Genomic DNA, 27,993 nt, shown 5'->3' on the forward strand with positions numbered 1-27,993 from the left:
ATTTTATGTCATCCACTGAAAGCAAGGAAAAACACGTATCATTTAAAATTTTCAAGAGTATCAATTGAAAAAGATTTTTGAAGTGAAAACTTCTTTAGGCGCGTTGAGCGTTTTGGTAGAGGGTAAAATCCTCGGTTCGCGTCACCGACATGCTAATGATACTAACCTGCATGAAAAAGTCAGTCTCGCTGTGTTTTTTAACCGTAGACTTGGCCGCGGATTACTAACCTGCATGAAAAAGTCAGTCTTGCTGTGTTAAAACTGTCCCGGCGGAGTATGAAAACAGACTGCGAAAATCAGTGACCTTTACGGCTTCCTCTCGCGATTTCAAAGTGAAGCCAATGTCGTACAATTCTGTAAGATGCGTCAAATTAAAGCTCTTAATATTGGCAATCTATTGGTTACATTTTTAAATATTAAAAAAATTTCGAAATAATTTTGATTATTGTTTACATTTTACATAGCGTTTACAATGACAAGAAAAAAGTAGTAAGCGAGGATTTTTTTTATTTTTTGGTCAGACAAAATTTGTCAGCGAGAAAGTTGTGTGAAAATAGATGAATATTTTTTTGTAATTTATCATTTTTTTATTGGAAGTTTAGTTTAGCCTGTAGTAGCGTATGAAGTGATGAGTGAACGTTTCTGCCGGAACTGTAGTTGGCGCATTGGCTCACTGATACCGTATTAACTCAATAAATTAGTTTATTGTGCAATAAAAATACATTTACGAAAGAACCAAGTTAATTTAACTAATTTATTAGTTTTAAAAATATTGTGGGTTTAATTGTTATTGCAATTATATACTTTATCCGTAGCAATAACTGTATTATTTACAACGGTGTTCAACTCACTGTTGTTCACTCGGTGTTTACTCACTTGTATTCTATGTTTAACTAACTATTAATATTGAGCAATTACAACAAGTATAATGATTGCATTGAACTTTTTTTCATTAAAATAATATTCTTTAATACTTACAGTACTTTTTATTAAGATATTGTTAAGATAATTGTATTTTAATTATTTTTTTCAACCACTTTGTATTTATATTTTGTTCATGATTTGTTTAACAACCCATCATATGTAACTAATAAATAAAACATAAAAAATTTCATATAATTTTTGCATATAGTTTTTAATTACTCTCAACTTAATAGTTCCGTTTTCACTTCTATCGGCAGTCCCACGACTGCTACTGTTTTTTTTTAACTGAAATTGAAGAAAACCATTTTAATGTTTACATTGATTATATACAATAATTGTTATAACCTTACTTTCGTCGTACTCTGTGTTTACTTTTGTGCGTAGCGTTTTAACGTTTGCATGTCTATGCATGTGTTTAATAAGACCACCGTAAAGGTTGGGACACACATAACCGCAACCGTGCCCGACATGTGAGTCGGCCGATTGTCGGTGCGGGCTCGGCTTCGGTTTACCGTGAGGCCACACATGTCCGTATGCAGTCCGAGCGCAACAATCTCACTGTTTGTACTAGAGCATGTTTCTTTTGAATTCAAAGTGACAGATACTTAAAAAATATTTGGAAGATTAAGTATTGCTTGAGAAAATTTGTTAATTTCATTGTTGTTATGTTTATTAATAGCTGTGGTGAATGATACATTGCAATGCTACAGTAAAGCTTTGTACAATCAGCTAGTGTGTAAAATTTTGTAAATAATATCATTATCTTGGTTATATGTTTAATGTATAATGTATAATTCTTGTTCATTGTGTTTCATTGCAGTGAATTTCGGTCAAATACACTATAAACAGTGTATTTGGTGTTTTTGGTATTAAACCCAAGAGCTAATAGTGTGATGCCAGAGAGTTTGCCATGTTGCAAGCCCGTTTATAATAATTTGTAAAACATAGTAAATATTTTGTAAAATATATTACTGGAGAACATACAAAAAACAAATTTTACAAAATTATTTCTTTTATAGCTCCGAGGACAAAATAATTTATTGCCAGAATTAGTCAAAAATAGTAGAAACATAAATATATTTTCTAAAAAAATTAGAGTATGGTTGATTGGTCCAAAATGATATTGAGTATATGTTTAAGATAATAAATTAGTGTATGATTAGTCTTGTCTGCTAAGTTATAATAATATTTAAAGTTAGAACATTATAAAATAATTATTTTATAATATAATATTTAATGCTACATGTGTAAAGCCTAATATTTGAATTGTAAATCATGCATAAAATCCTTTTTGTTTAATACAGCACAATAGTTGTACTAAATTTAAACCTTGAAACGTAATATGTACATTTATTTTACTACATAAGTTACAATAACTAATTTTTATCACTTCATTCTTGCTCGATTCCGCTATTTTTTATTTTTTACCCTTTTTGTATATAGTATCCCCAACACAGGAACAGCCTCTTATGGGTACCTAAATTTTCCCTTATTTTGTAAATCTATTGGCCTAATTATTAGGTTTAAGAAAAGAAAGAAAATCTAAAAGGATGTAACCTACTTTTTATATTTTATTACTCTAAGTACATAAATTAGAAATAAAGTTAAGTAGAAAACATTTTTTTTAATTTGTTATTTTACTGCTATTGTCATAGTCTTATTTATTACTAAGCCACTGGGCAATAATATTTATTTGTAATATTCAGTTTGTTATTATGGGGAAATAAATTATTTAGTATTATTATTATTTATTTTAACATGGGTTTTTCTTGTTTGAAAATCTTATTGTAAAAAAAATATTTTTTATTTTTACTTTATTGAAGTGAAAAGAATAATAAAAAAAATGTCATAGAGACATTCTAAATATGACTCTTACAAAATACCGGAATAAATTTATCAAGTAACTTCAAAACATCAAAGAAAAATAGATTTTTGCTCAAATAATTACATGCATGTTATTTTTTAATTAATGAAAACATGTTTATAGACTTTTTAATAGTTCGAATTTAGTTGTTTAAAATCACTTAATGTACAACATGGTTTTCAAATTTGTTTGCAATAAGAAAAATATGGCACAACAAGAAAATATGACTAGTTTACTCTAATGTAAGAAAAATGTAATAGCCTACTTTTATCAGTAAATATGATTTTGTACGCAAACACAGGATGTAGAGTTAGTAGGCTATACTAAATAATTCAATAAAATAGAACGTGTAGACTACATAAATAGTTTTTAAAAAGAAGAACGGCAACAGTAAACAACATATGATGCCGCTCGTAGACCGCACCGTGCCCGTCAAAATTCAAACTCCACATATCGGTGACGGTGCGGGCACGGTGCGGCCACGACGGTCTGGTGTCCGGTGCGGACAAGTATGGACTTGCAGGTTGAAAACTGCGCTGCAATTCTTTCATCGTATGATGGCCAGGCATACGGCCGACTGACGTGTCGGGCGCGGTGCGGTTATGTGTGTCCCCAACCTTAAAGCGTCATTTTGCCGTCCAGACCGTGATGTTTATCGTTCCCTCCTTATTCTGTGCGTAAATGTTGCAGTTCCCAATTTGAAGGCACTTTCAATCATTCAAAAACTAGGATAAAATATATAAAACTAATTATTAAAAAGCGATTGTTCTCCAAATCTACACAGTTTTTCGTATTGACAATTAGCACAAAGGTGTTCTGTTAGTTGTATAATAAAACAAAATCCCAAATGTAAGAACTCGACCGTAGAGAATGTATCGTTAAAAGTAAATGCAACGTTAAACGTTGCGTTGCACGTGCGTTCTCATTTATAAATCGCTCTAGAGACAAATCCAAACAAATGCCCGCAATGAAAATTTGAACCAACACATTGACAGAGAAAACCTTACAACACTTCTAAATGCTAATGTCAACCTAAATAAAGTGAAGAGATCTGATGCAACATAAAAAAACGGACAAATGTCATACTAGCTACTTTTATCGATTCCGATTATCGAGTAAAAGTACAACTTCACTGCCCGACAACAAAAAGAGGAGCCATTAGTGAAATAAGCACTGCTGTCCTTCCTGATAAACAATGTCGGTTCTTAATTCAAAATATTTCAATGGGACACTAAATCCTTAAAGCCCAAGTGGCCAGAAATTACACAACTTTTTTCGTAAAAATGAAATAAATGTAGGCATTATACAGGAAACGTGGTTATGTGAAAATGACAACCTATCAGATAGTACAAATTATTATGACACATTAATTAAACAGTTATGATGGATAGGGTGGAGTAACCATCATAATCTACAAATCAATTTGTTTAGAAAAATATTCTGAATATAATGATAGCAAAAGTCAGTTAATGGAAATAAACTAACAATTTACAATGTGTGTGTGTGTGTGTTTATTTATTTATTTATAACTTGTACCGAAGAAAGATAGATCTAGATTTTGACGTGACAACGTCTTAAATTAGGTTGCGGCTCGGAGTCACTCATGAAAAAGTGTAACGCCCGGTAACGTTACGATGCCCGTCCAGTGGGTCCCGCCGCACGGGATAAAGCAGATAACTGTGGGTCCGCCGCACGGGATAAAGCAGATAACTATGTTTTATTCGTGAAAATGTGGAGTGCTTAGATTCGTCATTTACAACAACTACAACAATAAAGGTAAATAATTGTACACTGATATTTCATTATCGTAAACTATGATTGATTGATTAATTGTTAGATTGACACAAAAGTTGAGAAACTGAGGTTTATAGGTTATGTCATACTATTGACAAATGTTGATAGTGTTTAAGTAAATTATTAGTTTAAATCACTCTGCAATCAATCGTAATTCAGTCGATTGAGAAGAAACAGCGCGTATTGCTAGTCCAAACATTTAAAATAACAAATTATAACCTCTAACCTGTCATAACAGTGCGACCAAACAAACGAACTAAACCGACCAATCACCACGCGCGGAGTTAGAATTTAACTGTGTTTAGCAAGAATTTCAAATTCCAATTTTAGTAAATGTTTTTATTCAACTTTACCATTTACAATAACAAATTTTAATTATTCCCCCCCCCCCCCCACCCCCCCCCCCCCCCACCCCCCCCCCCCCCCACCCCCCCCCCCCCCCACCCCCCCCCCCCCCCACCCCCCCCCCCCCCCACCCCAAAATGTTTGTCTTCTGTATCAAGGGAAGGGGTTGAAGTTGCAAATTTTATGAACCCTTATAAATAAATTTCATTCCTATTACCCACAAATCAGACAATGTCATTTAATAATTAACCTTTGGAATAAAAGAACCTAAATATATGGAAATTTCTTAGCAATAATGTTCAGTGTGATATAATTACGTTTCTTTCAAGTTATAGTATTGGTATTGGCAATGATATGGTATTTCATAGGAGTGGACTTCGTCATTTAAAGACCTTTCAGCAAGAATATGGATAGTATCATTTGGTCATATTTTGGCATTAATGTACATGGTCTTAAGGTGGTTTTTATGGGAGGGATAGTGTTGTTGGAATTAAATGAAAAATTCTTTATTTCCTGTATTCCTAGATAAACAGTCATACACTTGCACTCACTGATTTCTGGGAGGAGCTTTCTGGATGCTTGGCAGAGGCAGGATCCACAAAAGCAAGTACAGCAATTCGTGCTGTGTCCGGTTTCACACCTATATCCAAAAGCATGTTGAATCGCCTCTTTGCAGTTTTAGCAAGTTTGGCAAGATGGGACGAATCGTTCAAGCGTGGATGGAAATCAGTGGAAGAAGAGTTTCCAGAGGGCAAGTGGACATCCTCTTGTTTACCAGACAACAACTGAGGTGACACACCAGCCTCAGTGCTCTGTGTCGTCAGAGGTGTAACACCATCACTCTTACTGTCTCCACAGTTGATAGTCATCTGAAACAAGCAACCTTTCTTTGACAAGTTCATGGAACAAAGAGAACCTGCAATTCTTATAAAACTTTTAAATTGTACCTGTTTTACCGATGCTAGGTTAGTATTAGTGGTGTCACATGTAGTACTTACTATGTAAAAATACATTTATTTTTATAACTGACTGACTATATTTGGCCAAAATTATGTGTGTTTGATAAGGCATACATCACCGTTTGTAGTGATGACACCACAGTGACATATAATGGTAAATGACCACAATTATCTAAAATAAGTTTGGGACCAGAAGTGATACACTCCTCTATCAATCCTGAATTTGAGTTGAAATAAAAAATTCAAGCAAAGTTAATACAGTTATTCTAAGTATATGTAGTAGCTCCATACATAGATTTGCACAAACCAATTTCTTTGTAGACTTGTCAGAATCTTTACGATTCGGACTCTCAAGCGCAACAATCCGGGCTACATCTGGTTTCACACCAGCAGCCAACAGCCTCTTGAACCGTTTCCTTGCAGAGCCAGAAAGCCTTATAAACTGGGTGGCATCCTTCGTTGACCCAAGTTTAACCTTCTTGTTCAAAGGCCTGTGAGTGGAATATCTGTTTTTATAGATAGAAGAAGCCTGCAGGACATCCTCTTGTTTAACAGATGGCTGAGGTGACATACCAACTTCAGCTTTCTGTACTGTCGGAGAATAGTCACTACCACTCTTACTATCAGGTTTAACCAAGTGTTTCTCAATATTTGTCTGAAATTCTTCATTGATCTGTAACAAAAAATTATGTCACCTAAAATACTTAAATCACAAAAAACAGTGATACACTAGCATTATTTCTAAATTTCTGAAAGAGCTAATTCACTCATGATCAATTTGATTAACTCTTCACCTCACAAACAGGTAAAAATCCTTAATGCAGGGATGACAATTACCTTTTGGAACTTACCTGCAATTCTTATGTGCGTGTGACCCTGCATTATTGCACACAAAATCAATACCAGACTCATCTGAGAATTGCAAAACAAAAAGCACTAAATACTGCAGTAGGTCCACAATGAATGACTAAACTTTTTATGGTTTTCAAACACAGAAAACAGGTTAAAGCAAGTAATTCACAGATCACAATGATATCTTCAAGCGTCCCTGCCAAACACAGTCAGTTTGTAGACAAACCTATGCAAAAAATATGTTCAATATCTTCACTCCTCTGAACACTATGAATACAGAACAAAGTATTTTACTATAAATCAAATTTATTATTGTTTCTATTAATGTTTAAGTTGACTTTGAACATTAAATGTCTCACATATAATTAATAATATTATTGAAATTAACATAAAAATAGAACAATTTAATTTAATTTAATTGCCCTGAAAGAAGATATATGAGACGCAGCTATGGTGGGAAGGCTGATTCAATGTGGATATTTAGTTAAACTCCATTTCACATTCCACAGATTGACTTGACAATAAAGAAGGGTGAAGTAAATCTGCAATATTTTTACACATTATTGACTGCTAGCCATTGTAATTGATGTAATGATGTTACTAACAACTATTACCTCAGTATATTGATGAAGAGCCTTGGCACCTAAAGTTTTTGCTGGGTTCGTTATTGTCTGACCGGAAGTGTTTGGCAGCACTGTTTTCTTGGTACCCGTTATTATTGCAAACTTAACTTTTTTCACAGGATTATTGATCTTTAACAAAGATGGAGTCATTGCAGATTTTGTACTCAACGTTTCTCCAGTTTGACATTTGAGCTGAAAACAATTTCATGATTTAATTCTGGCTATTAATAGTTGTTGATTCATTGAATTAGACAGTAAAATTGAGTATATTTCTCGTATCAGATAAGAACAAAACTTCTCATGGACATATCATATAACATATAAGTTGTATACTCCCTTGCAAGTCAAAGTGTGTTACATTTCTGAATAACTAATCACTTTCATTGTTTACAAATATAAAATTGAACTAAAATTCCAATTCTATTCTATAGCTTGAAAAATTTAACCTTTTATTTTCATTAAATTGAAATGAATATGGTTACTTAAAAACACTTCATACAAATTGTAAATCAGTTTCTACAAAAAGGTTCCAACTACAAGTACTGCAGTAAACTGAATTACAGTTTGGCCCCAATTAGTTCAGCCCATCACAAAAATTACAAAAACCATGGCTAGGCTATGGTAGGTTAGGTTAGATACCTCTAATCAAATCTACCTAACCTAAGTAAGCTCATTTTCTTTTTGTATTAATTGATTATGTAAATTATTTGTAAACATACCTTGATCCTCAACTTTCAAAGCAAACTAGCTTTAAATATTTCTATATTTCTTTATTTATTACAAAAATACACTTCTAGACAATTCAGTTTATGACTAACAATTTCTATAGTTAAACATCATGAATTGAGTTTAAATACTATAATATAAAATAAGTAGCCTTTTTAAATCATTAGGACAACTGATTGTTCATATTTTAAAATAATTAGAAGAAACAAAAGAATGCTTTTGTTGTTTTTGGTGTAAAAGAACAATATGAAACGCAACACTTGGAAATGAGCTTTAAAATTAAGTTGTTTAATAGACAGTAGTTCACCCACCTCTTTCCCAAGCTCCAGCAGCCTCTTTTGGGTCAACTCTAACCTCTGATGAGGAACAGTTCGTATTATTACTCCTGGGTGAACGGTTGAAGAAGGAATCATGGGAGGAGGAGGAGGTCTTATTGGTGGACCCAACAAGGGAGGGGGAACCCCCTGAGACAAACTGAGAGGAGAATTCTTCGGTGTGGAGGAAGGTAGATTCTGGGGCGTGAGAAGAGGTGGATTCTTGTGGGTGGTCAGCGGTAAATCCATGGGTGTGCAGAGTGATGGATCCTTAGGTATGGGAAGAGAAGAATTCTTGGGTATGGGAAATGGTGAATCTTTGGATGTGGAAAGAGGTGAATCCTTGGGTGTGAGAAGTGGCGAAACTTTAAATATGGGAAGAGGGAAATTCTTGGGTGCGGCAAGAGGTGAATGTTTGGATGTGTGAAGTGGTGAATCTTTGGATTTGGGAAGAGATGAATTCTTGGGTGTGGGAAGAGGTGAATATTTGGATGTGTGAAGTGGTGACTCTTTGGATTTGGGAAGAGGTGAATTCTTGGGTGTGGGAAGTGGTGAATCGTTAGGCGTGGGAAGTGGTGAATCTTTGAATTTGGGAAGAGGTGAATTTTTGGGTGTGGGAAGAGGTGAACTCTTGGGTGTGGCAACAGGTGAATCTTTGGATGTGGGAAGATGTGAATCCTTGGGTGTGCGAAGAAGTGAATCCTTAGGTGTGAGAAGTGATGAAACTTTGAGTATGGGAAGAGGGGAATTCTTGAGTGTGGGAAGAGGTGAATCCTTGGATGTGGGAAGTGGTGAATCTTTGAATTTAGAAAGAGGTGAATTCTTGGGTGTGGGAGCAGGTGAATCTTTGGATGTGGGAAGATGTGAACTCTTGGATGCAGGAAGAATATTTGGAGAGGACGGGGGTTTTTTTGGAACAAGGAAGCATGTTGGAGCTTTGTTCAACACAGGAGCACTTTCATACACTACCTGTGTTGTTTGCACTGGTACGCTTTCATACCCTATCTTGGATGGAGGGTCAACATATGGTTGTGCACCTGAAAATAAACTTATAAAATACTTTGTTTGAAAAAATTAAATTCTTGATGTAAGCTTTTAAAATTAAGTATGAGGCAGAATGAAATAGTTCTCAAATGATTTGCTATATTGAAGCAGGGATTATTTGTTGAAAGAGAAATTTCCCCAATAGATCGGTAACCACTGCTGGTTATATATCATAAACCGAGTTTGCCATTCTTTCTCTTCTCCCATTAAAACCTACTAAGGAGTTTGTAGGTTGTACAAAAATAGTCGGCGACGAAGAACGAAGAAGCTCAAAACTAACCCCCACCGCAATGTTTCAATATCAGAGACACCCAGATTACAAAAAGTAGTACAATCTAGATGAAGAGAAATTCTCACTGTCTCATTAAGTGCACAATTGAGTGAACTCAATAAAATATGTATCAAAAGTAATGGTTTAATCAATCCTGGTTGTTCAAATTGTATAATGAAAATATTAGTTCTGATGATGAAAGTGACATCGGCAAATGAAGTGCATGATTATATTTCTTTGTCAGATTTGTTGTCAGGTAGTTTGGATGATTATAAACCGGTGGAATGTGAGTTGGTTTGTGAAAAATGATAGTGACAGTGAAAACGATTCATAACTGTCTGATATTGCTCTTGCCCAAAGAATTCATCAAACACCAATATGTATACGCAATGCCAAAAAAAGTTGTACATACCTTACATTTTTATCAAAAAACTTGTTTGTGTTGTAAACAAGTTTATAAATGTTATAATCTTTTTGTTTGCTACAAAACTGTATATATTTTGTACATTCACAGTATCTTACTATCTCAAGTCATGTTAAGGTTACATGGAGTGAAACTTAGAAAACAAAACATTTACAACACACATTTTTCAATGTATGTACACACACACACACACACACACGTCAGTTATTACTTAGCATTTAGCACATATTTGTTTTTAATACCAAAAAAATATACTGTGCAAAGACAAAAACCAGTGTATCATTTTGGAAGATTTTTTATTATCAGTCGGAAAGTTAAGATTTAAACATGCACAGTGTTTATTTGCACATGGTTCCAAACCTTTCATAACTGGAACAAATGAAATGAGAGTGAACATGTCTCTAGAGACTTGACTGACATGGTTAACAGAGACTCTCTAAGAGATGTTATCAACTGATAACCTTTACATGCATCAGTGCTCCCACCTCTCCTCCAACTCTGCGTACTCATGGCAAACTGCCTTTGTGCATGTGGGCTTCTTCTTACTTCCCCAAAAACCTTTTCATTATATTGTGTTTATTGTTAGCATAACCTTAATACTCAAGTAGTGATATTTTTAAACAAAGGATGCAATAGCAATCCTTAAAAATAAAAGATATTTGGTAATTATTATAATCAAAGTAATTCAAAACACCCTTGTTAAAAAATTTGCAAATCAGAGTATGTGAATATAAATATTTAACTTCTTTCCACAGAATGAATTTAGGCTTATGTTTGTTGTTTTTTAGCAAATGACATGTATGGTAAAGATGAAAAATATTTAATTTTGAGCGATATGCAAATTTTTAGAAAATATATCTCGTTTTATAAGATATGAATTTAAAACATTTATACCACTTCATACCATATCTTAATCACAGCAATTTTTCACATGAACATTTCTATGAAACGCACATATTACCTCACTGAATTCTCACCAATTCTGTAAAACTATTTCACTCCTCAAGTTTATTGTCACTGGCTAAGACACACAGTATCGTGTTGGTGTGAGCGGTGTGTAAACAATACCGTTCAGTAAAAGTCGATTAACTTGTTTGGTATGCAAACCTTCAATACTTATTTTAAACATCTATTCTTACATCTGTCCACAGTCAGCCAGTTTACCTGAGACACCTGGAAGGGTCTGATCATAGTACACAAAGTGATGACTCTGATACGTTGAGAACTCTGTAAATTTGTCCTGAATTGATTTCACCAAGCTGCATACAAGTATCTCCGCATTCTCAATGGCATCTTTGTTCTTGTGTCTGTAACAAAAAATTACGTTTTCAAACGTTTGTTAAAATGTACTTGGCATAGCTTAGTCAATCGGATGTGTAAATAATTTTTTTTAGGATTTAATAAAATATTCCAGTTTTAATGTAATTGATCAATACATAACCCCTGTAATATAATTAAGTTTACATGTAACACAATTTACATGGTGTAATCCGCAATTACAAATTTCCTGCCACACAGAGTCCCCACCAATACAGACTACTCTAGAACTAATTTGGGGGGGGGGGAAGTATTACTGTTGCTTACTGCTATTTGAAAACTCTAAAGTGGACAGTCACTCCATGGCTTGTACATCCCACTCACTCTCTATTTGGGCGTATTATATCTATTTCTCTCTTATCTATTTAACTAAATACAAGTGCATTTTAAAAAGTAGATATTTCTTCCCCATCTATGGTTAATGTGTCAAGTACGGGAAACTATCACAACACGGTCCATAGCAATATACTGTACTTTCGTTGCGTGTGTTTTTATCTTTGACAGCCCATATCTCTTCTCGATAGTGGAGCCATTTCACACCGAAGAGTCCACTATCAACGAAGAACACAATTAATGGATGACACCCCAGGAGCTCCATGGACATCTCTATAGCCCCTGAGTGGCACAGACAGATTAAAAATTACACCTAGGTTCTCCAGAAACTATAAACTTTACAGATTTATTTTATCTGACAGTTTTTTTTTAACTCAAAATCTAAAATTTGTGTAACTCCTTCAGCAATCATACTGATGAGGGTTGAGGGACTCACTCTACTCTGATATGGAGGGGTTCTTCAGATTCTTGGCCGGTGTTGTGTTCGATGAATCCACTCCGTCGTCCCCGCAGTGAAACAGTGGCCCCTGTCTGGTCCTCTACGTACCGCAGGTTGACCCCATCTGGCCCCAACAGACGATTGATCAAACCGAATGCCTTTGGAGCCTCTTCCATTCCCACTGGCACCTTTCTCTGCACAACCCAATAAACAATCAGTATCAACTGATGTATTAACAATACAAAAATTCTAATAATGAGGGCTATCCAAAAAGTAGATTATGTTTTGATATAAACAAAATGCAAAGTGCTTGAAAAAAATTGCATTACTTACATTTGAAAAAGACACTAAAATACTCTTTTCCAACATAGTCACTGTCCACATTTAGGACTGATACTTCGACAAGTTAGTCACATCCTCCCGCAGTTGCACATAGTTATCAAAGCGCTATTAGCAAGCCAGGTCTTCATTGCTGGAAACAGGTGGTTGTCACTGGGTGCAAGGTCTGGTCTCCAAGACTTCTCGAGTTCGATTTGCCGTGTGTGGTCGGCAAAAATTTAAGGTTACCTAACTTCTGTGTAACAATTTTGTGTCACAAACTCCTTAAAATTTGAAGAAAACTAAGTGAGAGTTCCGTTATTGTGAATCAGCAGTCTTCTTTAATCTTCTCATCCGTCACAATGCTTGGTTGTCATCATACACACTAGTTCCGCCAGTTTAAACCTAATGCACCACTTACACATTCTACCTTCAGTAATCACACGATTCCCATAAACTTCACACAGTTGGCGTATATCTCAATTGGTTTATTGTCTTAGCCAACAAAACCGCATATTACCGACCACACTTCACAATTCACAGGATTTTTATTTGCTTCACACATGAAAAACAACAAGGAACAACAGTAACCTCTCAATAGAACGTCTGGATAGCCACTGAACGGAGAAACGCCCTGTCATCAAAATGGCCACGATAGTCCCGCCCCTAGCGGCAACAGAGCTAAACATAATATACTTTCTGGATAGCCCTGGTATTTCTCCATTCTATAAAAAAAAAAACAAGAATGCTCCACGTTTAGCCAACAATAATTTGCTGTGTGATCTATGATACTTGCCTTCTAGTAGTCTTCAAACACATCAATGGTGTGAGAATTTAACTTCCCTGTACAACATCCTTGCCAAATTTCAATCCATGAGAAACAATGCTGGTCAATCCAAATTGAGAATTTCACACAAGATTCAAGAAATAATAACTGGGTCATCACGTAATGTAAAGTGGAACAATGAATCATGCTGCACAATATCGCTCATTTAGTAATGTCATCAAAACAATATTCAAACATCTGACATTTTTGAAGAAATCTATTGGGTTCCATCATATGGGATCAATGACCCATCTAAGCATGTAAATAGCATTTAAGTTAGATGATTTTAGCAACTTGTAAATTAAACACTAACACTGTGTAAGCTGAAGGAGGTGGCGAATTTACTTTAGACCTGTCTTAATAAGCTGATTAAATACTAGCATCATTGTGAGATCTATTATGCAACACAATCCATTTACAATGACCTTGAATGTGTAGACAAAATAACAAATAGTGATTCTCATGTGCATCTTTAGATCACAGTTTCTGACAACATTAGATAACTTCGTAGCAGATGTTTCACAAACCGTTCAGTCAGACCACACAAATTTTTCACTGATACTAACCACAATAGTAGATTCTTCCAACCGGAAAGCTTCTGCTTTCAGCTCATCCAGTGTTTTCTTTGCCACTGCAACATGTGAGCAACAAAGTTCTTAAATTCTGGCAAAACATGAGCATTTCTGCCATTAACTCTAATTCTTTAAGGACACATATAAAAATAACTCACCTAAAACATTCACTGAAGAGTTGAATTAATGATGTTCATGTGTGTCTTCACTATCGGTCATGTCAAGAAATTAAATATTAGAAAAACGTACAAATATATTACTTTATACAGTTTGTGCAAACTGAAGTACATGATAAACCTATAATAAATTTATGGTACATGATACCCAGTATCATGTACCATAAATTTATTATAGGTCTTTATTCATATAAAACAAATTTTCAAATACTTTAAAGTGTAATCTGGTCAAGTTTCTGACATTTCTTAGGCGTCCTTTACTCAATGGGAAAAAACACTCAACCACACATAGAGTAAATTTGTTTTCTATGTTAACCCCTCACAGGTTTTTATTTATTTATTTATTTATTATTAACGGCAAGCAGCCAATTTACATACAGTATGCAATAAGATGGCAGTACAATGTATACAGTGCAGTAAAGAGTACAACTAGTATAAAATAATACAGAGCTAGCAATGGCAGAACACAACACAATATAACAATATAACAATGATCGATTCCAAGTCCCAATAACTGTCAATCACAACAAGAAAGTTTTAGTTATACACTAATATCATATAAAAATCAACAATATATTATGAAATAGACCAACGTACCAATAGAATTAACAACAATGTATAAAATAGAATAGTATAACAACAACAAGTACACGTAAATAACAACAACCAAAATAATATAAATACACCAATGATGCAAAAAGTCGAAATTAAATTAAATGTACCTTACAGTAGAGCAGAAACATAATATAAATACAAAATAGCAAAAGCTAAAAAATGAAACAGTCTTAAAGTTACAGGGGATTTTAAGTGTGTTGAGACAAAACATAAGTGGCCCGCTTTCTGATTTGATGTAGGCCATCAGCGAAAAAATCGCACTCTGATGCAAACACGATTCCCCAGGCGAACAAATCTTGCCAGTGGACTGTTGAAGTCGTAGTTCGTGGAGTGGTACTTGCGGCTGAAAAGCCCACTAGATCTGGTGTTTTACAGGGATCCTGATACCAATTTCATTCAGCGAGAAGATCTGGGCACTCTGCACATGGGCGCCAACCAACTTCCACAACATGAGTACATCTGCTACATCACGCGCAAAGACAGAGTTGGAATATTAAGTTCTGCAGATTAATGCTTCCACGGGAACATCAGGATAGTTTGTAGCCGATCCTCACACACCGACCAGACGAATGAAGCGTCGCTGGAGGGCCTCAAGTCTAGTCCTGGCACCAAACTGTATAAGGAGACCACACAGGACTGGCATACTCCAAGAGTTGTCTTACCAACGAACAATAGAGAGAACGTAGGGCAGAAGGATTATTGATGCCTCTAGAGAATCGAGATATAAAGCCCAACATCTTGTTAGCCTTACTACAAATAATATTCAAATGTTCAGTAAATCCCATGTCGCTAGAAAAACACACGCCCAAATCTGTTACGTTCAAAAGTCTTAGAATTCGGAATTGGATATAAAGTAAGAGTACAGAACGGTGATTTGGTTCTATGAAAGGTAACAACAGAGCATTTGCCGGGTTCACAGACATATTATTGCTTTTACACCATTCCTCCACTGCAATCAAGCTACTTTGTAGTTTTAAAGAGTCTTGTGGGGAGGAAATATTTCCATGAAGAGCTTAAGATCATCCGCAAATAGCAGGGCGTTGACATCGATCACCTCCATGAGATCGTTAACGAAGACATTGAAGAGGCAGGGGCCCAACAACGAGCCCTGAGGCACTCCTGAAGATGGCGAGAATCTAGTAGATGTGGAGGAACCAATTTTAACACAAAGATAACGATCCCGGAGATAGCTGGAGATCCAAGACAATAAGGGGTTTGGCAACTCCGTAGCCCCTCAACTTTGATGCAAGGAATAGAGTGGTCAAACCCTATCAAACGCCTTTTGCCATGTCAATGTACACGGTATCCATTTGCTTATTCTTGCGAAAGGAACCAAGCACATGCTCTTGGAAGAGTAGAAGATTGGTTACTGTGGATTTACCACGCATAAAACCATGCTGTGCGGGTGGATTGATCTCGATATGAAGCGACTAAGCCTATCAACCACAAGGCCTTCGAATAGCTTGCCAATCACTGGAAGGATGGTAATTGGCCGGTAGTTTCCGTACATTGTTAATGTCCTTGGACTTGTGCAAGGGATGATAAAGCCATTCTTCAAAGCGCTGGGGAATATGCCCATTTCCCAATGACTCGTTGAAGAGAGATGTAAGAGGATCTACGAGGAGGCAGGCTGCGGCAGCGATGAATGACAGAAGGAGGAACGTTGTCGAGCCCCGCGCCCTTAGTGAATATCTAGATGCTCAAGCTTTGAGCAAGACCTCCTCCCTGGTTAGTTTTTAGGCAGCATAAGCAGTCCGAATTGGCGTAACAATGGTTGAGGGAGCAATGCGATTGTGGCGAATAGACAGAACTAAAGTAAGTGGAAAACAATTGGCATATGCTTGAGGAATCCGTGGCCTCCTCTCCATCAAGATATAGCATGGACGGTATGTTCAGGTGACTTCCTTTGAGCCTTGACCAGACCCCAAAACGCCCGAGGATTAGTTGAGATATTCGATTCAACATTAGACAAGTAATGTCTATAGCATTCACGGGACATAGTCCTACAAGTGTCCTCTAAGCTTAGAGAAATCATAGTAATGGGCAAGATTGAGGCTTCTTTTGTAGCGTTTGTGAGCTACTTTTTTCTTAACTATGAGTCTTTTTAGCTCTCCAGAAAACCAACTCGGGAAGTGCGATATGCCAAATTTTCTTTGTTGGGCTTGCCTTTAGACTGATGTCCTCCAAAGACTTCATAAGCCGATTAAACTTGTCATCAACTGAGGATTTATCATATATGAATGTCATATCAGTACTTCGCAGGTCTTCAAAAGCAGAATCCAGATCACACTTCCACAAATTGTGCCCCATGTAGCAATCAGCAGAAAGAGCAGACATCCGAAATTGTATAGCTAGAGCTAGAGGTGGGTGATAAATATCTGGTGTAGTCAGAAAATCGTTAGCCCTGGTGACCTCAACTTCCCGTTCGGAGCAAAAGACTAAGTCGAGAGATACACCCCTGTGATTACGAACGTGGTTAATCTGGTAGAGGGAGTGAAGAGCTGACATGTCCTTAATGTGTTCACTTGCTTTGTCGCAAGAGGCCTGTAGTTTTAGAACTAAGGTCAAAATGAGGCAGGTTAAAATCACCAACAATTAATAATTTCTTCGGCTGGTTTGCAAGCTTCGACAGCTTCTCCAATAGAGTCACAAAAATCATTATAGACATAGAGAGGACTAGATGGGGGAATATAAACACAAGCTACTAGTATGCTGTAATCAGGGCCGACAGTTTACAAGGACAAATACACATTCGATGTTAGACCCAGTATATAAACGTCTATTGACAATACCATTACGGTTTTTGACATTATATTAAGTTCACAGCAATTGTGTAAAAGTGTGCTACTGACATAATGTTACATATCGTTACATTGTTATATTAGAATTTATCAAATAAAAAATAATATACATAAATATAAGTTTTATCTATAAACTACAAAATAAAGTGTATAGAAATATACATTTTAATGCAATAATAATTATGTTGTTATATTCAGAAATAAAATGCAATATAATAAAGTAAAAGTTGAAAATATCAATTCAGCTGATAGTAAACTTTTGCAGTGAAAAATGATTAGCTGAATACTTTTTCTATTTGGACAGGTATGGCCCTTTCCTATATAAGTTAGGTAAGAAAAGACTTGTTGACGTACCTGTGCAGGATTAACTGACAGCTTCACGAGACTGTCAGCTGATATTTGACAGTTTTGGAGTTTGCCAACGTCCATTTCTGTATTCTCACATCTGTTTCCTTCGCAATCACGGGTCTTAAAATCTTCCTCAAAATCACTTATGGTCACCATTTACCATCAATAAAACTGTAATAGTCATCGATATCACTGTCCACTCATTAATCATCTGCCAATTTACTGTCGGTGGCAGACTACAATAAACGCCTCATTCGATTATCTTCTCTTTCGTACGTATTCACTATACATTCTATACGTTAAACCAATATTAAAATATAAAGAATACAGTAACTAAACATATTAAAGACCAAACAGAATTACAAGTTAAAACTAATGACAAAAATACCCGCTCATTACAACACTGCTCATACACCAACTCAATACTCTGTCTGTACTGAAGTGGAGGCAGTTGCAGCTAGCTGTCCCAGAGTCAGCTAAAGTAGGAGGGAAGGATGTGGAAAACTGGATAGCTTTACCTCCTTTTTCCCAAAACCTCGAGAATATTGATAATAGTCTACATTTGCAACAATTCGTCGCAAGGGCATGTAATGTTACTTTGGATTTGTTTACTAGTTGCTAGAAAAATCGGCAGACTTACCTTGAAAATTATCTTTTAGGGTACACTGATTGAAAGAATACATAAAAATACAAAAATTTCACACAATTAGAAATTTTTGATTGTACTGCATTCTTTCTCAATCAGTAGAGAACATTCTAGTTGTCCATTCACGTCGGGTTACAGAGGCAATGTGGGAAACAGTGATGCCAATTGACAAAAACTGTTGGCAATGTATTGAGTACTGTATTAAATATCTATGAAAACTGTTAGTCTGCTGAAGAGAGTGGAGGGAGGGACTTATCTCAGGGTTAGGTTTGGAGGATTTCTTGACTTTGTCACCCATTGGTATGCAAGTTCCCATCCCTTAACTGTTAGGGATTTCAGACTTTTAGAGATGATTTTACTATTGTGGATGTAAAACAGTTATTGAAGCTCGTGATGTTGTGCTTGCAGGCTATTGGTTTGTGAGGCCTATATATTGTGCAGGACAGTGTTGGAACTGAAGTTGGTAAATGAGGTTTTCTGTAGAGCAGGTGTTGAATCATTTTGTCTTAAATACGTCCTTTGTTGATGAGCTTGTGAAGGTACCAATAGGTTGGTTTATGGGACATGTTTTGCACGGGAATGAACCTTGAGTTGTGTTGGGATTTTTTTCATTATTGGGTGTGTTGGGATCAGGGATTTTAGGATGAGTTTATTTTCCTTTGGATTTATTAGTTTTATGTGGTAACCTTGTATTGTACAAAGAGTTATGTAAGTATTGTCTACTAAAGATCTGCTAAAATCCTGTCAATTGTCCAATCTCACATGTTTTCCATTGACAGACAGTTTGATTTACCACGCTTATTAAAATGTAAATTGTGACTACACACACATTACAAGAGGCTGCCCATGTTTTGTGTTTGACAGCAAACATTGCCGGTGTCAGACATTACAATTTCAATTATAAACATTGCCGAGATATCACTGTTGTGTGTAGGAACAGGTTTTATATTGGCCTGCATCCACCAGTGATGCACAAGTAATTCTGTAAATAAAATTCCTTACCATTGTTCGCATTGTGCAGCTTTTCTCACAAATTTACTTGCCAGTCTAAACGCAGCTTAATATAAGTTTCCTATTTGCACAATATATATAAAAGTTATTCTGAAAGGAACATTTAAAACTTTAGGTTAGAGTAGTCACGATAATACAAGTTAAATTATTTACAATATTCCTATTCAGAGTCAATTGTCCTGTTGTAACATCAGCTGTACTCTGCCCCTAGGCACCTGGACACCAGCACCTTCACGTCGGTCGGTCTCTCCCGTCGTGTGTGAGGCAGCAACAAGCATTCTTGTTCTCTTAGCAGTGTTCAGTGAGTCAGCCTCTTTCATGGATAGGAAGAGAGCTCCGTATTTGTTGTTAGTTAAAATTTTGTAACTTAAAGACTAACGTAAAACAACAGAAACTCATGGTAGACTTAAACTTGCACAAAGCAAAATATTTTCACAAATTCATACATGTTTTTTTTTTCAATTAATACTACTCTAATACATACCATTCTAAAACATTTTAGAAATATGTGATACGGTGATAAGATAGGTGGCCTGTTTAAGTATGAGGAAGTAAAACGTGATGGTGAAAGGAAGGATGCGGAGGGGATGAAATGACCTTCGTCGACTAGAAAGAGAAAATATAAACTTTCACCTAACCTTCTAATTTGACGCATTCTAACAATAAATTAGAAATTCTCTAAACACTAAACACACATTATATACACGATTTACAACAAAATTTACTCCTTCATTAATTTTTGAGTAAGTGGTAGTAAACAAATCAAGGCGCCCGGTAAAACGTCTCTATGTGCTTTCTTATTAGTTCCTCGGATACCGCCGGAGTGTAGTAGTTCAAATAAACACGACTAGAGGTCAATGTGTATCATCTGACAGTTTTCAGTTGTCACATACTGAAGCAGCTGTTTGGAAAAGTAATAAAACGGGCTTGGCATTTGAATGCAAAAGTAGAATTTCCTACGTTAACAAGGACTTGGCAGTCAAAGGGTTAAATTAAATTAAATTTTTAATGTATGTGTATAATACAATATTATTGTTTTGTTCTTTGTCAGGATTGGGCAATGTTGTTGAACAGTATACCATATAAAATATGTATCACTTGTAAAGCATCTAAAGTAGACTTGTATCCATTCTAAGTACAGTAGTTAAATTATTAAGACCATTACAATTTCATCTTCAAGGTTACTATTGCCTTGGTTATTTACTAGATGGCTGAGGCATATTACACAGTTCGTTGTATGGTTAATGATCCAATCTGGGTAAAGGCATGAACATAATTTCCACCTAAGGAAACAATACTTATTTATCTATTAAAAACTGATTCGGGTACTCACGACTGATTGACTCTTCACAAGTGCCCTCAATAAAGACACAGAGTGGTTTCTGTTTGGAATATTTCTTGTTCTGTGGCACCACATAGGAACCCTCAGTCCTGACACTGGCACCTGCAATCCCATTACACAATTGTAACATTTTACCTTATATAAATACATAAAACACCAAAATAATGGTTTCTGTTTGGAATATTTCTTGTTCTGTGGCACCACATAGGAACCCTCAGTCCTGACACTGGCACCTGCAATCCCATTACACTATTGTAACATTTTACCTTATATAAATACATAAAACACCAAAATAATGGTTTGTTTGGAATATTTCTTGTTCTGTGGCACCACATAGGAACCCTCAGTCCTGACACTGGCACCTGCAATCCCATTACACAATTGTAACATTTTACCTTATATAAATACATAAAACACCAAAATAATGGTTTCTGTTTGGAATATTTCTTGTTCTGTGGCACCACATAGGAACCCTCAGTCCTGACACTGGCACCTGCAATCCCATTACACTATTGTAACATTTTACCTTATATAAATACATAAAACACCAAAATAATGGTTTCTGTTTGGAATATTTCTTGTTCTGTGGCACCACATAGGAACCCTCAGTCCTGACACTGGCACCTGCAATCCCATTACACAATTAATTGTAACATTTTACCTTATATAAATACATAAAACACCAAAATAATGGTTTCTGTTTGGAATATTTCTTGTTCTGTGGCACCACATAGGAACCCTCAGTCCTGACACTGGCACCTGCAATCCCATTACACAATTAATTGTTAACATTTAACCTTATATAAATACATAAAACACCAAAATAATGGTTTCTGTTTGGAATATTTCTTGTTCTGTGGCACCACATAGGAACCCTCAGTCCTGACACTGGCACCTGCAATCCCATTACACAATTGTAACATTTTACCTTATATAAATACATAAAACACCAAAATAATGGTTTCTGTTTGGAATATTTCTTGTTCTGTGGCACCACATAGGAACCCTCAGTCCTGACACTGGCACCTGCAATCCCATTACACAATTGTAATATTTAACCTTATATACGAGGGCCATCCGGAAAGTAGTACCCGTTTGTGAAATAAAGACACAGAAGTAAATATTAACAAATATAAACATTTTTATTGAAAAGAGCATACCTTAAACTACTTCTCCACATAATCTCCAAGCAAATTTAAGCATTTGTCATAACGTGTGACGAGTTTTTGTATTCCAGCGTCATATTCCTCCGCCGCCAGCCGATTGAAATACGTAGTCACGCCTTCTTTAAGTTCTTCATCGCTGTCAAATCTTTTTTCCCGCCAAAAAAACTCTTTAAGTTTTGTAAAGAGATGAAAATCTGAAGGGGCCAAGTCCGGGCTATACGGTGGATGGTCGAAAATTTCCCAATTGAATTGCTGCAGAAGTTGTTGTGTTATCCCCGCTGCATGAGGCCTGGCATTGTCATGGAGGAGAATGACGCCATCAGACAATAGACCTCTCCGTCGATTTTGTTTTGCTCGCCGTAATTTCTTTAATGTTTCACAATACGCATTAGCGTTAATAGTGTCTCCACGGGCCATAAAATCAATAAGCAGTACACCACGTCGATCCCAGAAAATGGTTGCCATAAGTTTCCTGGTGGACAGAACAGTCTTGAATTTTTTTGGTTTCTTTGGTGAATGAGTATGATGCCACTCCATTGACTGTCGTTTACTCTCAGGTGAAGCATAACAAACCCACGTTTCATCACAAGTAACTATGCGATTCAAGAACGTGTCTGCTTCATCAGAATAACGTTCCAAAAATGTGAATGCAGCAGCCATACGCTTGGTTTTGTGCTCATCTGTAAGCATGCGAGGGACCCACCTTGCACAAATTTTTGAATAATGCAGATGGTCTTTGACAATTTCATTAACAATTGTTCGAGAAACATTAGGGAAATGTTCACAGATGTCATCAATTGTGACGCGCCGATCGTTCCTCACGAATTCGTCTACTGACCTTAGCAGTTGATCTGTAATGACAGATGGTCTCCCTGAACGCTCATCGTCGTGTGTGTTCCCCCTCCCCAAGTTGAAATTACGACACCAGCGCTGAACAGATGACACTTCCATCACATTGTCTCCATACACTTCCTTTAATTGGCGATGAATATCACAACGTCGAACGTTTCTTGCGTTGAGAAATTTTATTACAGCCCTCACTACACAACTGGCGCCGTTTTCAATTTTTTTAAACATTATGAACTGCCACAGAAACAACACAGGCAATGCTAGCGTCACGGAACTTGTAACAGAGAAGGCAGACAAGCCACTGAAGCGATCTGACCTTGACCGGCAGCTACTCGCATCGTCAGCGCCTCACGCGGCGGAAACGGGTACTACTTTCCGGATGGCCCTCGTAAATACATAAAAACACCAAAATAATGGTTTGTTTGGAATATTTCTTGTTCTGTGGCACCACATAGGAACCCTCAGTCCTGACACTGGCACCTGCAATCCCATTACACGATTGTAACATTTAACCTTATATAAATACATAAAACACCAAAATAATGGTTTGTTTGGAATATTTCTTGTTCTGTGGCACCACATAGGAACCCTCAGTCCTGACACTGGCACCTGCAATCCCATTACACAATTGTAACAATTAACCTTATATAAATACATAAAAACACCAAAATAATGGTTTGTGTTTGGAATATTTCTTGTTCTGTGGCACCACATAGGAACCCTCATTCCTGACACTGGCACCTGCAATCCCATTACACAACTGTAACATTTTACCTTATGTAAATACATAAAAACACCAAATGGTTTCTGTTTGGAATATTTCTTGTTCTGTGGCACCACATAGGAACCCTCAGACCTGACACTGGCACCTGCAATCCCATTACACAATTGTAACATTTTACCTTATGTAAATACATAAAAACACCAAATGGTTTCTGTTTGGAATATTTCCTGTTCTGTGGCACCACATAGAAACCCTCAGTCCTGACACTGGCATCTGCAATCCCATTACACAATTGTAAAGCGGTAAAAAGGGCTGGTTGATTGGTCTAGTTTTTTAAAAACTATATCTTCTGGAGTGGGTGAGGCTAGACATCATCGGATGAAACAAGCTGGTTGGAAACGGATAGTTTACTGTAAAGTACGACTTTTGGAGTAAGTGAAGTGAGACATTATAGGTTTAGAGGGTAAAAAGGGCTGGTTGATTGGTCTAGTTCACTGCAATGATTGCCTGTTGGAATAAGTGGAGCATAACATAATGAAAGAACATGATACAACAAAACTTAAAATTAATCTGAATCCCTGTGGAATATATGAATACTTTTGCTACATAATATTTGATACAACCAAAAGTACTTTCAGGTGTACTACAATAAAATTTAAAATATAATATTTTCTTCTATCTGAACTAGAATGAACACTGAGCTAGAAGTAAAATTAATCTGATTTGTATCTAATATACTATACAGCCGCATGTGTAACTGACTCACTGACTGATATATAGATACAAATTCTAACATAGTTCTAGAAGTGCTGGAAACTTGAAATTTGGCACGCAGGTTTCCTTTCACAATATGACTGGGAGGAAAAGTCTGAAAACCGGACTTTTTTACTTTTAAAACCCCTCAAAAAAATTCCTCAAAAATCGCGCATTCTTTACCCCTGCAGGCATTTCTTGTAAGCCTGATAGCGGGTGAACCGTTGGAGCTAGCTCCAATCTGACGAAAAATCGTTAGTCAGGAATGAAGTGAACTACAAAAAAGGTCCAGTGACTTTTTGCTATATCTTCCATGGTTAAGCGATAAAACGCTCGAACATTTGACATTCCAGAGATTTTTTCGCTTAAAGTAATGTTTCGAGCCCGATAGCGGCCGAACGGTAGACCGTAGCTCAAATCTGATTGACCCATCAAATTAGCAAATTACGTGATCTACAGAAAAGGTTCAGTGACTTTTTGCCCTATATGCATTGGTTTGGCCGAAAAAACGTGATTAAGTTCAATTGTTTTGTAATTTTCACGTGAAAACTTTGTTTTTGGAGTCGATAGCGGTGAAAAAATTGGTCGGAGGTCAAAATAAAACAAAGGTTGGATTTAGGAAATAATATTATCTACAATAAAGGTCAAGTGACTTTTTACTATATCTCCATTAGTTTGACCGCAAAACACGATTACATTAAAATATTTTGAAATTTTCGCCTACAAATTTACATTCCGGGCTTGATAGCGGCTAAACGGCTGGTCGTAGGTCAAACCAATTTTCAATTGAATTTAGAAAACAGCGCGATCAACAATAAAGGTTTTGTGACATTTTGCCCTATCCCCAATGGTTTGGCCGCATTACGCGTTTTAAAGTATCGATTTTACAAGTTTTACGTGAGATATTGTTTTCTGGGCTCCGTTGCAGACAAAACCTTAGGTTTAGGGCAAATTAAAAATTTTATTTTAATACAAAATAATACGATCTACAAAAAAGGTCCAGTGGTCTGTTACCCTATCTTCCATGGTTTAGCCGTAAAACGTGATTATGTTGAAAATTTCACTTAAAAACTTACCTTCCGGGCTCGATTATGGCCGAACCGTTGGCCCTAGCTTAAATGTAAAATTTTTTGTAACTAGCTATTGATAGGATCTACAAATAAGGTTCAGCAGCTTTATATATTTTATCTTTCCGTAAGCCTGGTAAATGCTCTAAAAGGCAAATTCTTTGTCGTCAATTTTAGGGGTTTTAAATCTTGCAACTATAATTAGTGCGATTCATGCTGGTTCCAGATTGACCTTGTATTAACACGTTAACGAGTGACTAAAACCCCCCTCCACATCGGGAGTTGGCTGAGCGTTAGTGAAGCTTAAAAAGTAGATAGGGACAGAGTTTTTTATTACGTTCACAGACACAACACCCTCTAAAATAGGCCCACGTGTGTCATTAACCCCTTGTAACATTAACCCCCCCCCGGGAATTTGTTCATATGACCAGGTAATATCCTGACTAAATTAAACCCCCTGATGTCTTAACCCCCAGTAACATTAAACCCCCCTAGGGAATTTCCTGGCATGACCTCATATTCGAATTTTACCAATCACCAAATCCCTTAACCCCCCCCTGGGAAGTTCCTGGTATGACCAGATAACCCCCTGGTGTCTTATCCCCCGGTAACGTTAACCCCCCCAGGGAATTTCTGACATGATCTCATGTGATTTTAACAACCACCAAATCTCTCTTATCCCCAAATTTGCAAGCGTACATCACATTTACCAAACACCGAACCTTTAACCACCCCCGGGAATTTCCTGGAATGACCAGATAACTTTCTGAGTAAATTAAACCTCCTGGTAACATTAAACCCCCCTAGGGAATTTCCCGGTATGCCTCACATCGGAATTTTAAAAAACCACCGATTCTCTCTTATCCCCGAATTTGGCTAACACCCAAAAGGGGGCCTGGGGGCGTAGCCCCCAGCGAGCCGAAGGCGAGTTTTTAAGATAAAACATTTACCCGAAGCGGCGTGATTCTGTTCTCCACAAATCCCCTTAACAAAATATGGATCCTAACACTGAGCTAGAAATAAAGTCGATGTGGTTTGTATATATCAAAGATTGACCAATTACCCGAAGCAGACGTGACTCTGCTCTCTACGACTCCCCTTAACAAAATATGGATCCTAACACTGAGCTAGAAATAAAGTCGATGTGGTTTGTATATCAAAGATTGACCAATTACCCGAAGCAGACGTGACTCTGTTCTCTACGACTCCCCTTAACAAAATATGGATCCTAACACTGAGCTAGAAATAAAGTCGATGTGGTTTGTATATCAAAGATTGACCAATTACCCGAAGCAGACGTGACTCTGTTCTCTACGACTCCCCTTAACAAAATATGGATCCTAACACTGAGCTAGAAATAAAGTCGATGTGGTTTGTATACATCAAAGATTGACCAATTACCCGAAGCAGACGTGACTCTGTTCTCTACGACTCCCCTTAACAAAATATGGATCCTAACACTGAGCTAGAAATATAGTTGATGTGGTTTGTATACATCAAAGATTGACCAATTACCCGAAGCAGACATGACTCTGTTCTCTACGACTCCCCTTAACAAAATATGGATCCTAACACTGAGCTAGAAATAAAGTCGATGTGGTTTGTATATCAATGATTGACCACTTACCCGAAGCGGACGTGACTCTGTTCTCCATGACTCCCTTTAACAAAATATGGATTCTAACACTGAGCTAGAAATAAAGTCGATGTGGTTTGTATATCAAAGATTGGTCACCTACCCGAAGCAGACATGACTCTGTTCTCCACGACTCCCCTTAACAAAATATGGGTCCTAACACTGATCTAGAAATAAAGTCGATGTGGTTTGTATATCAAAGATTGACCAATTACCCGAAGCAGACGTGACTCTGTTCTCTACGACTCCCCTTAACAAAATATGGATCCTAACACTGAGCTAGAAATAAAGTTGATGTGGTTTGTATACATCAAAGATTGACCAATTACCCGAAGCAGACATGACTCTGTTCTCTACGACTCCCCTTAACAAAATATGGATCCTAACACTGAGCTAGAAATAAAGTCGATGTGGTTTGTATATCAAAGATTGGTCACCTACCCGAAGCGGACGTGACTCTGTTCTCCACGACTCCCCTTAACAAAATATGGGTCCTAACACTGATCTAGAAATAAAGTCGATGTGGTTTGTATATCAAAGATTGACCACTTACCCGAAGCAGAAGTGACTCTGTTCTCCACGACTCCCCTTAACAAAATATGGGTCCTAACATTGAGTGGCAAATCGTTTATCTCATATTCCATCTCAAAGTGTTGAGACTGAATCTCCTCCACTGCCGGTTTCTGGAACACAACAAAAACCACATTGATATTGCTTTTGAGCATTTTCCACAGTTGATGTATCCATTACGGTAGAAGATACAATATATATATAAGAAACAAAAGTGTTCAAGAAAGAATACATTACATCAGAACATTTTTTTAAACCAAATTTATTAGATGATGTTATGTGCATTCAGTACTAATTAACTATGAGTTTCTAAAACTGAATTCTGCTGTGCAATAAATATCTTA

At 36.6% G+C, this 27,993-nt stretch overlaps 1 protein-coding gene across 3 annotated transcripts in view; it reads right to left on the minus strand.

Moving 5' to 3' along the window:
* Positions 1 to 5,067: 5,067 nt before the first annotated feature.
* Positions 5,068 to 27,993, minus strand: part of LOC124367006 — a 65,501-nt gene continuing 42,575 nt past the window's right edge. For all 3 annotated transcript variants that reach the window (XM_046823666.1, XM_046823667.1, XM_046823668.1), the window contains exons 7-15: positions 27,633 to 27,762; positions 20,876 to 20,986; positions 13,940 to 14,004; positions 12,227 to 12,423; positions 11,305 to 11,447; positions 8,399 to 9,438; positions 7,353 to 7,553; positions 6,194 to 6,559; positions 5,068 to 5,796 (exon numbers count right to left, since the gene is read on the minus strand). In XM_046823666.1, the coding sequence (XP_046679622.1) occupies positions 5,461 to 5,796; positions 6,194 to 6,559; positions 7,353 to 7,553; positions 8,399 to 9,438; positions 11,305 to 11,447; positions 12,227 to 12,423; positions 13,940 to 14,004; positions 20,876 to 20,986; positions 27,633 to 27,762 (2,589 nt within the window). In that variant the 3' untranslated portion in view covers positions 5,068 to 5,460. The remainder of the gene's footprint in view (positions 5,797 to 6,193; positions 6,560 to 7,352; positions 7,554 to 8,398; positions 9,439 to 11,304; positions 11,448 to 12,226; positions 12,424 to 13,939; positions 14,005 to 20,875; positions 20,987 to 27,632; positions 27,763 to 27,993) is intronic.

The sequence above is a fragment of the Homalodisca vitripennis genome, chromosome 7, assembly GCF_021130785.1.
Source record: "Homalodisca vitripennis isolate AUS2020 chromosome 7, UT_GWSS_2.1, whole genome shotgun sequence".
Classification (NCBI taxonomy): Eukaryota; Metazoa; Arthropoda; class Insecta; order Hemiptera; family Cicadellidae; genus Homalodisca; species Homalodisca vitripennis.